Source organism: Vombatus ursinus, unplaced genomic scaffold, assembly GCF_900497805.2.
Source record: "Vombatus ursinus unplaced genomic scaffold, bare-nosed wombat genome assembly UNPS02009205.1, whole genome shotgun sequence".
Taxonomy (NCBI): Eukaryota; Metazoa; Chordata; class Mammalia; order Diprotodontia; family Vombatidae; genus Vombatus; species Vombatus ursinus.
In genome coordinates, this window is record NW_020948983.1 from 35,440,917 (window position 1) to 35,456,555 (window position 15,639).

A 15,639-nucleotide genomic window follows, 5' to 3' on the forward strand; every position below is an offset into this window, starting at 1 on the left:
CAATTCAAACACTCAGAAAACGTCAAGTGTTGAGGAGAGGTAGCTACTGTATTTAGCTTGGCCAAGAGAGTTAATTTTATAACATAGACTAAGAACTTTTAGTAAAGGCCTCAGAATATGAGAAGACATTCCAGAGACATTCACCATAATAAAGGTGAAGACAAAGATTAGACTGAACTCCTTGAGGGCAGGGACAAAGGTTTTGGGGGGGGGGGTTGTTCTTGTTTTATTCTTGTTTTGTTTTTGTTTTTGCTTTTCTTTGTGTTCCTAGCACTTAGCACAGCACGTGGCACAGAGTAGGTACTTAGCAAATGCTTGTTGATTTGACTTGTTATGAGAGCAAAGGATCCCCAAGGGGAGAAAATTCTAGTTTATATGGCACGTAGCATTCTTCAAGTGTCCTCACTTCATTTCCTTCTTTTCTCCTACCTTTCATCCCCAAGAACACTCCAAAATGTCCTATTAATTAGGCAGCTCAGTAACACAGGATCATAGATTTAGAACAGGGTTCTTAACTTTTTTTGTGCCATAGATCCCATTGGCAGTCTGGTGAAGCCTATGATCCCCTCTTCAGAATAATGTTCTTAAATGCATGAAATAAAAAACATGAAGTAACAAAGGAAACCAAAGCATACATACATACATATGTATGTATTACATGCATATACATATATGTGGGCAGCAAGGTGGTACAGCGGATATAACACAGGCTTGGAATCAGGAAGACTCATCTTCATGAGTTCAAATCTGACCTCAGACACTTACTCAGACCCTGGCAAGTCACTTAACCCTGTTTGCCCCAGGTTTCTCAGCTGCAAAATGAACTGTAAAATGAATAAATATATATTTATATGTTATACATGTAATGTATAATAAATACACACACATATATTTCCATCCAAGTTCGTGGACATCCTGAAATCAATCCATAGTCCCCCTGGAGTTTATGGACCTCAGATTAAAACCCCTGATTTAGAGCTTGAAAGACCATTGAAAGTATAACGCCCTCATTCTGTACCTGCTGAATGAGGTTGAATGAATTCCTTATGATCACACAGCTAGCAAGTGTCTGAAGCAGGATTTGAACTCAGATCTTCCTGACTCTAAGCCTAGAGCCTAGTACTGTATCTATGATGCCACTTATGCACCACCTAACTGCCGTTGATCTTTTTAAAACAATTGGTGCCCCTATTGTGAATAACCAGAAAGTCTCTGAAATAAAGCTCACTCCTCAAAAGGAAGTGAACTCAAATGAATCTCCATTTGGTGGAATATGTTGAACAACATTTTAATTCATTTTGCCCACTTCAGCTGTTATCTTCTTTAAGAACCCTGCTGCTCACTTCTACTAATATGTCAAGGGGAAAAATATAGAGAATCAGTCTTGTTTGGTGCCACCCAGCCACAGACCATGGTCAACTTACTTATCTTAGAAAGTGGCTCTTCACCCTGGCCTAGGTGAAACCACTCTGGCCTAGGGGGCAGAGGTACTGCTTGGGGATCGAGTATAGGTGCAAACCTGTATTAAAGAATCCACAGGTGTAGGGGGTGTCCCATAGAACAGAACCCTTGATAATGTTGGTATTTAAGGACAGAATGAACATCCTCTTCATCCCAACTAACCATGTTGTTGTAGAATTTTGTGATGTGATTAATATGCTTCAGGAAATGCAACTTAATTTGTAGTTTATTCAGATCCATCTGATTCATGTTATAATGGGGGTCCTGGTGTAGTTTTAGTTAAATCATTTTTTTCACCTAGAAGAGATTCTAAGGAGAAGCCAAGAATGTTAACTGCCCCTCCCTGAACCAAAGCAAAAACTAGTGCAAGAGGATCATCACTATATAATCCCATTCTTTTCTTCTTGCGTAATGAAAAATCTTTAGTGAAGAGACAGATAAAGGAGAATAAGAAAGGGAGAAGACCAAATCTGTTAACCTTGAGTAATGTAGGAGTACATAACGATAGACATAGCTGAGTCCTTTGAAAGCTAAACAATGTTTATGTATGACCAAAAACATTGGCCTCTGAAAACACTGATGTATAAAGCCTCTTTTCGTCCCTTTCCACCAATCATCGTCACTAGAAATTTGCATGGTGTCCAACATGGAATGAGTCTGCATTACTAGACATGAATTGGATGCATCCACAACCACAACCACTACCATAGCTGGGACTGTTTGTGTTGGCTACCTCAAGAGAAAGTCCCTTAGTGGGACAGCTAGGTGGCTCAGTGGATAGAGCACCTGCCCTGGGGTCAGGAGGACCTGAGTTCAAATCCAGTCTCAGACCAGACACTTGACACTTACTAGCTATGTGACCCTGGGCAAGTCACTTAACCCCAAATTGCCTTGCCAAAAAAAAAAGTCCCTTAACGAAAAGCATTACGGGCAACATGCCACAAGATGACCCTTTACAGAGCACAACTGAGGCATATCATCAGGGAGAATCCTGGGAAGTTGAATATTATCACTGTCTGGGACTTCCCTGATCATAGCATTCTGAGTCATTGGGGTTGCAGGAAAAGTGTTCATCTCAGGGAAACAGAATTAAAAGTCAAAAAAACTGTTGATAAATGCTTACCAATTTTGAAAGTACCATGGCCATTGACAAACATAACTAATATTTATGTATCAAAGTGCTTTCCATGAATTTAATCCTAATAGCAAATCTGTGAGGTAAGTATCACAGGTATTATTCCCATTTTACAGATAAGGAAACTGAGGATCTGGAAAATTAAGTGATTGGTCCATAGTGACACTACTAGTAAACAGCAGAGATAGGATTAGAGCGCAGAGTCTCTCCTCCAGGTCCAGCATTCTTTCCACTAGACCTTCCTGTCCATATGTATTTGCATATGGTACCAGATTGGTTTATGAGTCATGTTAAGAAACTATCAGATACTATTATTTTTCCTATGTTATTTTTAAGCTCCTGGTGCAGCCACCTTTCCCCAGTATGAATGAATATTGATAACAGAGGGAGCTTGGCTTTTACCTGAAGGCTTAAATGTGGAGATTAGATATGGGATTGGTATAAGACTGATCTCTGCTTTCAGACTGCAAGTATTGAAACAAAATTGCCCTGATATGATGTACAGTCCTAGTTTCATAATGACTCTAAGGTCAACAAAATGTTGAGAAATTATTATAGTACTTTTGTTACAGATTTTGCACAATTTGGCAAGAGGTAAAAAAAAATAGCTATCTTATATTTTGCTAGAAGCAAATGTAGTACAGTTTGGAATATTTGGCTATAGTACAGAGCCAATTTATTGGAGTCTACGCATGCACAAGTATCCTCATCTGAAAATGCAGCTCCCATTTTTAAGTTTAGCCTGCATTATTAACATTTTTACCATTATTTTCTCAAGTCTAGACCATCAACAAAACAATAATCCAAGCCTTGACTAATACCTTTTGCCAATTTCCAAGATGATAATGTTCACACTAAAAATTTAACAATTGGCTCCTCTGAGCCAATACAGCTGGTTCCAACACAACTGACTGTACTTCATTATTTCAAATGTCCATGATTTCATCAGTGTGAGTTTTTCTACCATTTTTGCAGATTGTTACCTATTTGACCACTACCAGAATCCCATAGTTTTGTAGATAAGAACACTGAGACTCAGAATGATCAAATGACTTAACAGTAGTCACCCAGGGAGTCACTCCATGTTCTTTTTAGCTTAATAAACCCTTCCAGAGCTTATACTCTATTAGCATGACCTTTGCTTTGAGAGCCCAGGATCACCTCTGTGCCTCAGTGAAGCATGATAGAATTTGAGTGAAGGAAATTCATACTTACCTGACAAAATAAAAAGAGATCTGCATGAAGGTAAATTTGTCATAATCAATTCACTTTTATTTTTATTCCTAGTGCCATAAGATGTATTGGAATTGTGCCATGTGGAGCATCTCCAATAGAAGAAAAACCCGACTGAACTATGTTCTGTTTCAACCCTTCTTAATGAAAGCAGTTGAATGTATGAATGTGTCATTTCTGATGCTATGGAGTGCAGGAGACCTGCCAGTCATGATTCCATCCTAGCAGGATCTAATTCTGAGCTTCAGTTTCAATTATCTCTTCTCCTCCCTTGCAGGAAAGTCTTTCCAGAGAGGCAATTAGCATCTAAGAAATTATCATAGGGCATGAAAAGCCCACAAAAAGAGACACCCCCCACCAGGGTATGTGGGAAGAGTGTTTCTCGGGATGATTGGTGGAAAGAGGATCCTTTTGTAAAATTTTCTTGGGGGAAGGAGAAATGTCCAGAATTTAATAAGCATCAAAAAAATTTTAATCAAATCTTGCCAAACTTTAAGACCCTCAGTATATTCTCAGAAGTTGATATGTTTCCCAATTTTCTCATCACTCTTTGGCATGTTTATCCTGACAACAATTATATTATCTTCAAGAACCCATCCATATCAATCCTTTCCATTTCCTTGTCCCACTCCCCTACTCCCCAAACAAATTCAAAGGTTTTAGACAGCTTGAGTCTTTCAGTAGGGTTGGGGAGAAAAACGTTTCTGCCCTTTACCCAAAACTAATGTGTTTTTTCCTTCCCAGGGAAGAACTCAGCTATAAAGAATACCATTTCTCCCATTCAATGGCATCTTTTGTATCACTGGGACAAAGTCCAAAAAGGAAAAAATAAAAGAGCTGCAACCTTCCTAACCCCATTCAGCACCTAGCATTAAACATAAATGTGGCACGCCATAGTCAGTGAGATAAGAGCAGCTTATAAATAATCAATGAGACTGCAACTGGATTCTTAGTGCCAGTTTAAAAGAAACCACAGCAACCTTCTTTTACACTGGAATCAGGGCTGAAAATTTTTGTGCCAGAAAGGAGGCTGCTTTGCTCACCTGGCAGTGTGGATTGAGGAAAACAGAGACTAGGTCCAAGATGCTGGGAGAGAGAAGAGGCCTTCAAGGAGTAAAAGTGTGTGTGTGTGTGTGTGTGTGTGTGTGTGTGTGTGTGTGTATGTGTGTATTTCTGTCACTTACCTACATCTTATGATAGATGTCTGTCATATCTTCTAGCTAGGCTATCTATGTCATATATAACATATAATACTAATCCTATGACTCAAAGATTTTCACAGGTGATTGGCACAGAATAAGAACTGGGAGGCATAAGTTTATGCCGCAAATATATACTAATTCCTAGCAATAACTGGGGTATATAGAATAAACTCATACTGCTGGATCTTGACATAAATATGTTCAGAAATATGTTTTTCCTTTTTCTTTTCCAGAGAGTTTTGGCCATCCGAGAGGTACTTAGGCTTCAACTTCTCCTTTGAGGCTCAGGATCCAGCTCCCTTGAGGAGAATCAGAGAGGTCAGAGCTCCATTAGAGCATACTCAAGTGCAGACAGAGACCCATTAGTCTGGCTAATAAGTCAGACAAAAAAAATGAACCAAGAATGACTGATCTTCCTTCTCATTCTTTCTTCCCTCCTCACCCCTTTGAGGCCCAAAGTACCAGTCTCCTGAGGGAGAGAAGGAAGGAAAGCAAATTTGTATCATGTTTTCCATCAAAAGACTCCTTCATTAGAAGTTAATGACCTGGTCTATAGACATAAAACTGTCTCCTCCTCTTCCTCCTCCCCCTCATCTTACGAAGATCATTTTGCCATTCTCCATACCAACTTTTTTTTCTCATAATACTACTCCCTTATATCTCCAATCACCACTCTTACAACTTTCAAAACCAACCAACCCTTCCTTTTCTACCACTATCCTATATATGTTATCTTCTCAATTAGAATGTAACCTCCTTAGGGGCAAAAATTAACTCTGCTTTTGTATTTGTATCCCCAGTACTTAGCACAGGGCTTGGCACAGAGTAAGCACTTAATATATTCTTTTTCATTCATTCATAATAATATGATCACACACCCAAGGGTTTCCCCTGTAGCTTACCCAATCATTGAGTACTCTATGAGGTTTCTCTTGTCCTAATCTAAACTTCAAGCACAGGCCTGTGAAGAGCTGTACAGAACTCCTGGTTGGGAGATCTTGGCAAGATTTCTCTACATTTACTTCCTCAAACCAACAATTACTCCAGGATAACTCTGATCCAGTGTGATACGCACTTGTATATGACACTCCTCTGCACCCCCGTCCTTTGGTTCTCATGAGAATGTTGCTAAAGTACATCAGGAAACTGTTTTCTTGGCTGGCTATGGATGACTGAGAGCTCAAACAGCTCTTCCAAAATAAATCAAAGCGTGATTTAATAAAAGGGGATAAAAATCACGCAGTTCAACTCAATGAAGAAAAAGCACATGCTCAATAGAGTTTGAGTGTGATATTCTGTATTTTTGCAGCTTATATTTTCCAGATGAGCAGTTTAGAAATATGCAATGTGAAATAATACATACTGTAAGTTTGGTGAAAATTATATTAAAAGTACTATTTTCCTTCTTTATCGTCTTCTCACTACAATCTCAGTTTTCAGTGATCCTCAGAGAATTTCAGGATGTATGTGTGTGTGTGTGTGTGTGTGCGCGCGCGTGCGTGCGTGTGACTTGCCATATTTGTGATGTTCAAAATACTGGCGATTTGATAGTAATGAAGATAATGCCAAGCTAACACATGCCTTGTCTTTTCTGTTTCATGTAAACTTTTTAAAAGTTATGGAAGTAAATGAAGGTATTGCAAGCTAAAGTGCTGGAAAATCATGGGAGAGGCCATAGTTGGGGGAGTTGTTTGGAGAAAGCTGGCTGGGAAGAAAAGCAGGAGTGACTGACATCCAGCAGTTGGGAAGTCAGGCCTTTACGGGCTCCAGATAGAGGGCAGATGAAACTGTAGGCTCTGGAGAAAATAGAGAATGTGCTAGGAGTTTTTAGATCATCATCAGGATAGCACAACCTTCTTTGGGAAAAATAGCTAGTGATCACAGAGAGAATGGGATTTCATCATTAAAATAAACCCTCCACTAAGCCTTCTATGCATATTTCTTTCTACTAGGTGCTATATAAAAATGGAACCAGGCAATATGTTTTGCCCTCCAGTAGCTTATCACTTGAATTATTTCCCAGAATGCAATAACTAGCTTATTATTGTGAAAAGCTCTCCACCTTCACTTTGAGCCTTTCATGAAACTTTCCAATTGAATATAATTTATTAATCACCACAAAGCTTTTCCTTGGGAAGAAAAGAGAGCCACAGTGTAGGGATTTGATAGGTAGAATACCAAAAATATCATTTTAAAACAGTTTCTCCTACCCCAGAGCTGAGCTTTTATCTCTTGGAGTAAAACCAAGAGCCTGATAGAGTTTGGGAAGAGAGAGTTTTGAAGTGCTAAGTTCTGCCTAACTCTCTATGGACTGGATTAATGGAATTGGTTGGATCCATGGGGGCTCCTTTGGCCCTGCTGTGTTATTTATTTGTTTGTTTATTTTTGCTAAGTAAAGTGATTTATTCTCTCCAGCAGGAAAATCCCAGGAAAATGCAATTTCAACAGTCTTCATCCTGATACCTAAAGATGCTGAAGCTGCTGAAAAAGTGGTTGTGTGGGGCCTCTTGGGAACTGGGGCTCATTTGCACTGGAAACAGAGTTGAGGGTGGGAGGAAGAAGGCCTGTTACCTAAAGCATCAATGTTTTTACTCTGGAGTTTCAGATTTGTTTTTTAACCAGAAATCTGATCTCTTCTCCATTCAGTATTTTCCTCAGTTAAGTCATCAGCTGATGGGAATAGGGAAGGTACTGTCCATCCCTACTTTTCCATTATCTTCCATAAAATATCTTATTTCTCATTTAAGAATCATGAAAGGGCTAGGTAGGTGGCACAGTGGATAGAGCACCGGCCCTGGATTCAGGAGGACCTGAGTTCAAATTCGCCCTCAGACACTTGACACTTACTAGGTGTGTGACCCTGGGCAAGTCACTTAACCCCATTGCCTAGCCCAAAAAAAAAAAAAAAGAATCATGAGGCTGATAATCTGCAGACCATTTAGGTCAACCACCTATAATTGCCCCAATCCTATCCATTTGGATCTATTGGCTTAACAGGAGACTTATACTAAACAATACTACCAAGTCCTTTTCAATGGGCAAAGGGCAATATGGTGCCATGTCAAAGACCATAGGTCATCCCATAGGTCATGAAAATCCTAAATATTATTTATATTTTGTAAATCCTAATCTATATCTGAATGCCCAACTTGAGCTTTTTCAGTCTTGATAAAAGAAAACAGAATCTGACCAATTATTTAATATGACCCAAACCCAGAAACTAAGTTCTGTATTCTCTAGAAGCTACTTTTAATTATGAAGCAAAAATTTTAAGATCCTTCATCAAGAGAGAATAAGCAACTCCAATTCTTTGTTGCTCAAAGAAATTGGAGAGTAGGATAAAGAAGAATAGTTAACCAGAGAAAATGAAGGCAATGTTATTATTATTAATTATTGCCAATGATTAGGTTTATATTTGACATGGTATATTATAATATGTAATATGTAATATCTATAATTATATTATCACTACTACTAACAATAATAATAACAGTTCATATGCATATGCTATTTTCAGCTTTTCCAAAAGTGTTTTCCTCACAACTTCTGAAGTAGGTAGTATATATTATTATAATCCTCATTTCATAGATGAGAAAACGAGGCTCAGATTGTCTGGGTTCCCCATCATTACATAGCTGGTAAGTAACAGAACTGAGACTCAGGATCAAGTCTTTTGGCTACCAAGTCCAAAGCTAATGCCAATAGTCTTTGAACCACCATGTGGTCCTGATATTTTCTCATCTGATTCTGTCCACCAAAGAAGTATCTGGCCCTAAGAAATTCCACTTTCACCCTGGGGATTATCTGCATCCACCCAGCTGGGCAATAGTCCAGAGGAAATGCCAAGCTCTCTGTGGTTTTCACAGACTGGATGACCTTCTATATCTCAGCTCAACTTTTCTCTGCAGGGAAGCACTGACTTCTTATCTAGGGGGAGTGGATTGTTTTAGATTTATCCAATCAAGGGCCCCTACCTTTGGCAAACCCAGCCTCTTCCTTGAGTGTATTATATTTCAAGGAGCCCTAGTCATATGACTTTGCCTTGATGGATCAAACTCTCCAAGTGAATAGATAAATCATGCTTAAATTCATATTTTTATTCTTGGTTTAGAATTAATAAAAGCAAATAAACAATATATAATAGAAAAAAGCAATATATTACAAAAACATCTTTCACTTGGAAGCACCCACCTGCCGACTCTTCTATACCTCAGCAGTCTCCAGATGATGCAGAAGTTGCTTCGGACCCAGGGGTTCTAGGAAATGACTAGTTTTATTTTGCTTCTCTCTCCTTGCCCTGGCCTCCTCTCAGTGGGGTAGGAAGTATGGACAATACAACAAAGCTCCTGGCTGATGTTTGATTCATGCATCCAGTTGGGCCAATCACTAGATAAAGGATTTGGGAATTCTAATTTCATGCCTCTCTCATATCATGAGGCATGGAACTTGGGATCCTCTGTAAACTAGAATTCCTAGAGTTTAGTGCTTTTCCCAGTCTCTGCTGGCTCATAACTGACTGGACCTCTGACTGATTTTTGCTGCAGTGAGCTCACTGCAGATGTTGGGGAGGTTATGGAAGGACAAGCTGAATATGGAGAGAATATCATTCTATGAAAGAGGGGCAGATAAAGCAAGAGGGCCTCTGTATCATGATATTCCAATAAATCTATGCTCTCTCATCAGTGGAGGTATTCCTTTCAGTGATTTAAACTGCAACCCATACATTTCTACCCATCCTATCTATGTCCTCTCATAAACACATCAGAGTGGGGACATCCAAAGTTCCTTTCATTCTCTAACCACTATGTGGTAACCAATAAGCACATAGATTGTCCATTGTTTATCTTTTGCTCTCTCTACATCTTTTTTTCAGTTGTACCTTTCTCTAATAGCATTTTTAGGTGGAAGAGTATAATGAAATTAAGCCAAAAGCCTCAAAAACTTGAAATAAATCTATAGGGCCCTTGTCTTCATAATGAGAAAGTGCCTCCTTAGGAAAAGAACCAATGATTTTCATGACTCTATATTTACAAATTGAACCTGCAAACTAAATAGCACCATCCCTTTTTTTGAAAGACACCAACAAAAAGGAAGACTAAATGTGGGTCAAGGGTACCAGAAACTAAGCTGTCTTCCAAAATGCACTTTCCCTAGAGCTTTATACCTTTTCGTAACAGTATTTGATTTTTGCCTTTCTCCAAACTCTTAGCTTTCCTATTTCTTTACTCTTTCACAAACAAGTATTTGTTAAACTCCATGACCTCATCAACATTCACTTTTGTTACATAAAAACAATCATATATTCTTTTTTATTATTATTATTCTGTCTGGGCTCAGTCTGCAGCTAGACTACTGACTTCTTGAGTATGGCATACTCCAAAATGCAAGAGAGAAGACACCTATTCTTCAACTGGTATTACTGGCCCAAGTGAATTCCATCTTATCAGTCATTTAATGTTTGACATTGCTGTTTCAGGGAGTAGTATATCAAAATCCATGAATTAATCAAATGTATTACAATGTTATTTCTACTCCATATCAAAGCTAGTTATTTTATTACAAGGCTGGAGTTGTCACCCTATAGACCAATGTCTCAAAGAGTTTGTCAGTGCTTAAATTTGAATTTGTTAAAAAAAAAATCTACTTCTCCTGTCCCCTTAAGCTTCATGCAGATAGTCTTGATAAACAAGCTAATTCAACATAATAAAAATAGACATGTGCCTTAAGCAGGATGTTAAAGATAATGGAGTCTGGATTTTTTTCTGAATAGTGAATATACCCTACACCATGACCCATGTAAGATTATAGTGTTGTCTGCTTCCTGGGTTATGCAGACAAAGAGAGCAAGGCAGCTGCTAGAGAACCGAGGTCTCTAAAACATCAGAACCATAGGGTGATGTCTTATCTTGAGGTAACCTGAGAGCAAATGATTAATTGTTGGTTGGTTGATAGAAGATAGTGTATGGGAAAGGACCGTATCATCCAGAGCCTAAGAGAAATTCCTAAGCAGAGAGCTTTACTTTTTGGTGAAAGATCTTTCCCCTGATTTTTCTAAATAGGGAAGGAGATAACTAGTTATCAGGCACCAGTACAAGGCAATTTGGCATGGCAGATAGAATGTTCAGTCTAGAGTCAGAAAGAGCTAAGTTCATATCCCACCTCTATATCCATATCTATATAAATATAGAACTATCCCATTAGTTCTATAAGCACAGGCAAATCAATGGACCTCTCAAAGACTTAAGTTATAGCAGGTCTGATCTGCCTCAGTGAAAAGAGTTCCCCTGGCACTGAAATCACAGCTTCTTTGCCTATCATCTTAATAAAGACAAAGATCTCATAGGGCTTTGGAGCCCAGATGTTTCGCAAGGATTGGAGCAATTGAATCTTGCAGAAGGAGACAAGGATGTCCAATATTCACAAAGTCAAGGAAAGAAAAAACAGGTTCATGAAGGGAAGGTTGAGGCAACCAGCCAGTTTCGATTACAAAGACAATTGAGTTTAGCAACTCTTTGGCTGTCACACCTGCTTAATGATAGCCTCATTGGTTCTTTATCGCCATGGACCTCCTGGTACATAAATGAACTCAACGGAACTGGGTTCTGAAATCTACCTCTGCTCTAACAAGTGGTACCAAACTTTAATGGCTAATCAAAGCCCACTTAGACTCAAGCTCTGCATGGGGGCAGGTCAATCCCATGAACACAAGTCCTAGGAACAATCATATTTGGTCTCCTTTATTTTTTTTCTGACAGTATGGTGCAATGGAATGATCGTTGGATTTGGGGCTGGTGGACCTGGGTTCAAATCCTGGCTCTGCTACTTGTGTGACCACTGGTAAGTCACTTACCTTCTCTAGGGCTCAGTTTCCTCATCTAAAAATTAAGGGGTTGGACTAACTGGCTTCTACTATCCTTTCCAGTTCTAAATATATAATCTATGTGTTTCAGAAACATGACAAAGTTGGCAAGAGAAGTGATAGCCAAGGAGAGGTGGTGGCGGCAATGGCTGATGAGGAAGATCCTGACAGCTAATGAATGATAATAACCCTCCAGCTTTTATTAAAGAACAATGACTTCTTGGCAGAGCTAATGACTTCCTTCTGACTTTCATGTGGTAAATTTTTATTCAGTTTCAGATCAAGCCAACAGGTATTAATTTAGTCTTTATTGTGTGCCCTGTATCATGCTAGTCCCTATGACAGATAAAAAGAAGTAGGTAATAAATTTAGAGCTGGAAGGGGATTTAAAGACAATATAGTCCAATCTCTTTATTTTTACAGATGAAGAAACTGAGGCTGAATGAGGTAAAGTAATTTACCAAGGTCACTTGGATAGTATCAGAGCAGGAATTTGAACTCGCACCCTCTGTCTACAAAATTTGGGATCAAGAACTGACTATTAAGTATGCTCCTTTTCCATCATTCTTAACATAAACTAACTTCAATGTATTTGCCACCCACCATTAAAATCTTATTCTGAAGGTTCATGGTGATATGGCTTTTATTGTACATTTAATGCTATAAATATTTTAAATTTATTATAAACTCAAGAGGTTTAAAATCTATTTGGGGTAACAAAACACTCACTTATAAATCAGAGAGAAAAATTTGTGTTTGCATGTATATAATTAAGTAGACAATTAAATGTCATAGTGTGCAACATAGACCACAAGCACAAGCAATTCAGAGATGGGAAAAATCACTGTAAACTTGAGTAAGCTAGGCAAGCCTTCATAAAGGAAGTATGCCTTGAAGAAAGTGTAGATGTCTTTTATATTTTGGGTACAATGTCTTTTCAAGAAGGAATGGACCCTATTCGTAAGGGTCTGAAAAGAACACTATCAATGTATTCCATCTCTGACTCCACATTCACCCTTGAAAACCTAGAAATCCAGTTCTCTCATTTTCTCAAACCATCAGATAAAGGGTTAAATTTCCAACATAGCCTTTACAATGCAGAAACTCGTGGGTAAATACCAGCAATTCTCTCATTCAGAACAATTATTTCCAGGCATCATTTGCACCCACCGAAATTACAAGCATAACAAACATAGATACCCCATTGGCAGATAAAGATAATTAAGTAAGAAGAATGACATCCAATAGTTGATTGTATTAATAAAAGAATGTTTCCTTCAGAGATACTACAGAAGTCATTTTCCAGTTCAGATCATGTTTTTAAAGCTTTTACTATGAATTCAAATTGTAAAATAATTTCTCACTAAAACTCAGTGCTCACCCAATGCTAACAAACACCCACGCAACTTGAGCAGCTGTGAATAGAAAGGTCTTTTTTTAAAAAAAAATCCCTTGATCATTGGATATATAGTGTGGTGAAAGGGTCAGAATATTGTATAGTAAAGTAAGTTCAACAAAGATTTCAACTTACAGATGTGTAAGTATGTTGACTGAGTCCAAAAATTTTACGTAAAAGAAGAGAACAATAGACATTTTAGGAAAAGGCCTCATTCACAAATCTGAGAATTTTATTCTTCCTGTATAAGGCATGTAAAGTATGTGATGCCTATCATGTGTTTGTCGACATTGTATGTTTAACTATATAGACAGGTAACTCTACTGGAGGCATTGACAGGCATCTCTGAAATTTTGTCCTCTCCTGTCCAAGGGAAACAGTGATTCTGACCCTGAGGGGACCAGGAGAAGAGCTAAGAGGTTGCCCACTCTGTTGAATTCTGGGAGAGGAATATCAGATTAGAATGATATATAGATAACATAAGTATACATATAGATAATATAGATATGATATTCAATTCTCTCCAATAAACATTTATTAAGTTCCTATGTGCCAGGCACTGTGCTAAGCACTGAGGATACCCCCCCCCCAAAAAAGACAACTCCTGCTCTTAAGAAATTTACAATCTAGTGGGAGAAGACAACACAGAAAAGGAGGCATGAAAGGGGTAGAGGACACCAGGGAGTACCTGGCTGAGAGACATCTTGTTCCATGGAGTTGAAACCAGGCAGAGCAGCAGATAGATGCAAGTGGACATAGATATGGATATTGATATCAATACAGATATAGACCCTCCAAAAATATTGCTGGTCTAGGGACACATTGGTTGATAACAAAAAAGTCTTTCCTGGACACTATTCTTAAGGGGGAGGGTACCCCAAGTTTATACTTAATGTTTCACCTTTTCCTGCCAAACACTGGTTACACAAAAGAACATCACAAATAGTGAACAATGAGTAAATCCACACAAGTAGCAAAGAGAAGTAGCAAATAGAAGGAGAAAAGAGAAGTTATAATGATTAAACTATACCAAAAAAGATCCAAGTGTGAATAAGTTTCTTAGATGGCCGTGAGATGAGGTTTCACTCAGTCAAGAGAGAGAGAAAGAGGTCCTGATCTCACACAAAGGCAAATTCCCTGGAGTCTCTAGGGAGGCAAGTTGACATGTTGAAGAGCTAGTCTCCTCTACATGTTAGCAAAAAAAAGTCTTTATTTTTTGTGCCCCTGGAGTCAGTGCCAAAAAGAATCAGGAACCATAAGTATGTCTCTCAAAGAAGAAATAAGAGTCTCTCCTCTCCAAAGCTCAAAGGCAAATTATCCTCCTCACACAAGCAGGTAGCATCACATCAGAATCCTCTCCACCAATTGTAAGAGTCCTGTGCAAAATGCTCCAGGTTGGGCAGGGAAGCCAGGTTACACTGGTAAGGGTTACATGAGGCCAGAGGGACCAATCTTCAGCTTTGATTCTGGTTGTTAATTAGAAACCTAGAAAAGGAAGATAAACTTATAAACAGTTCTGTTAATTTCTCAAGCACTTCAGGAACAATGAATACAGTCACAGTTGGTTTAAAGAGTCCTTTTGGATAAATTCCTTATCAAATTTGCAGATAACACAAAGCTGGGAATGATAGCTAATACACTGAACAATAGAGTCAGGATTGAAATCTATCTCAGCAGACTAGAATATTGGGATAGATCTAATAAGGTGAAATTTAAGAGGGTTAAATATAAGTTTTTACATTTGGGTTCATGAAAGTGCCTTCACATACACAAGACGGCATTTTAATGTAATAATGTTCAGACATATGAGTTGAACATACTAATAATAATAGCTGACATTTACATAGTTCTTTAAGGTTCCCATACATAAGTTATCTCATTTTATCTTCACAGTAATCATATGACATAGGTACTATTATTATCCCCATTTTACAGTTGAGGAAACTGAGACTGAGAGGTTAAAAAACTTGCCCAAGGTCATGCAGTAAGTGGATATCTGAGGCAGGATTTGAACTAAGGTCTTCCTCTCTTTAAAGTCACCTCCTTTCCACATGCCACTTAGCTGCATGACTAGGCAGCAGTTGATACAAAAAAGATCTGTGGTTTTGGCAGACTGTAATCTCAATTATGAGTCAATAGTGTGCCATGGCAAAATGAGAAAGTTAACACAAACTTGGGGCTCATTAAGAGCAGCATAGTATCCAGAATTAGGAAGATAATAGTCTCACTGTATTCTGATCTGCTGAGTGCAGCTGTTATATTCTTTCAAATATTAGGTGCCACAGGTTAGGAAGGGCATTTCTAAGGAAGGAAGGATCTGGAATCAAGAGAACGGTTGGAGCAAGCATTTATT

General features: G+C 38.4%; 1 protein-coding gene across 4 annotated transcripts in view; it reads left to right on the forward strand.

The window, feature by feature from the left end:
• The window catches only part of SLCO3A1 (solute carrier organic anion transporter family member 3A1), a 375,411-nt gene extending 362,973 nt beyond the window's left edge, over positions 1–12,438 (forward strand). The window contains exons 11-13 of one of the 4 annotated variants that reach the window (XR_003568231.1): positions 11,787–11,868; positions 11,982–12,147; positions 12,314–12,438. Coding sequence is in view for 3 of the 4 variants with exons in the window: in XM_027851706.1 (XP_027707507.1) it covers positions 11,787–11,868; position 11,982 (83 nt within the window). In the remaining variant the exon portion in view is untranslated. The other 3 variants (XM_027851706.1, XM_027851707.1, XM_027851708.1) reach the window with 3 other exon arrangements.
• The last annotated feature ends 3,201 nt before the right edge of the window (positions 12,439–15,639 follow it).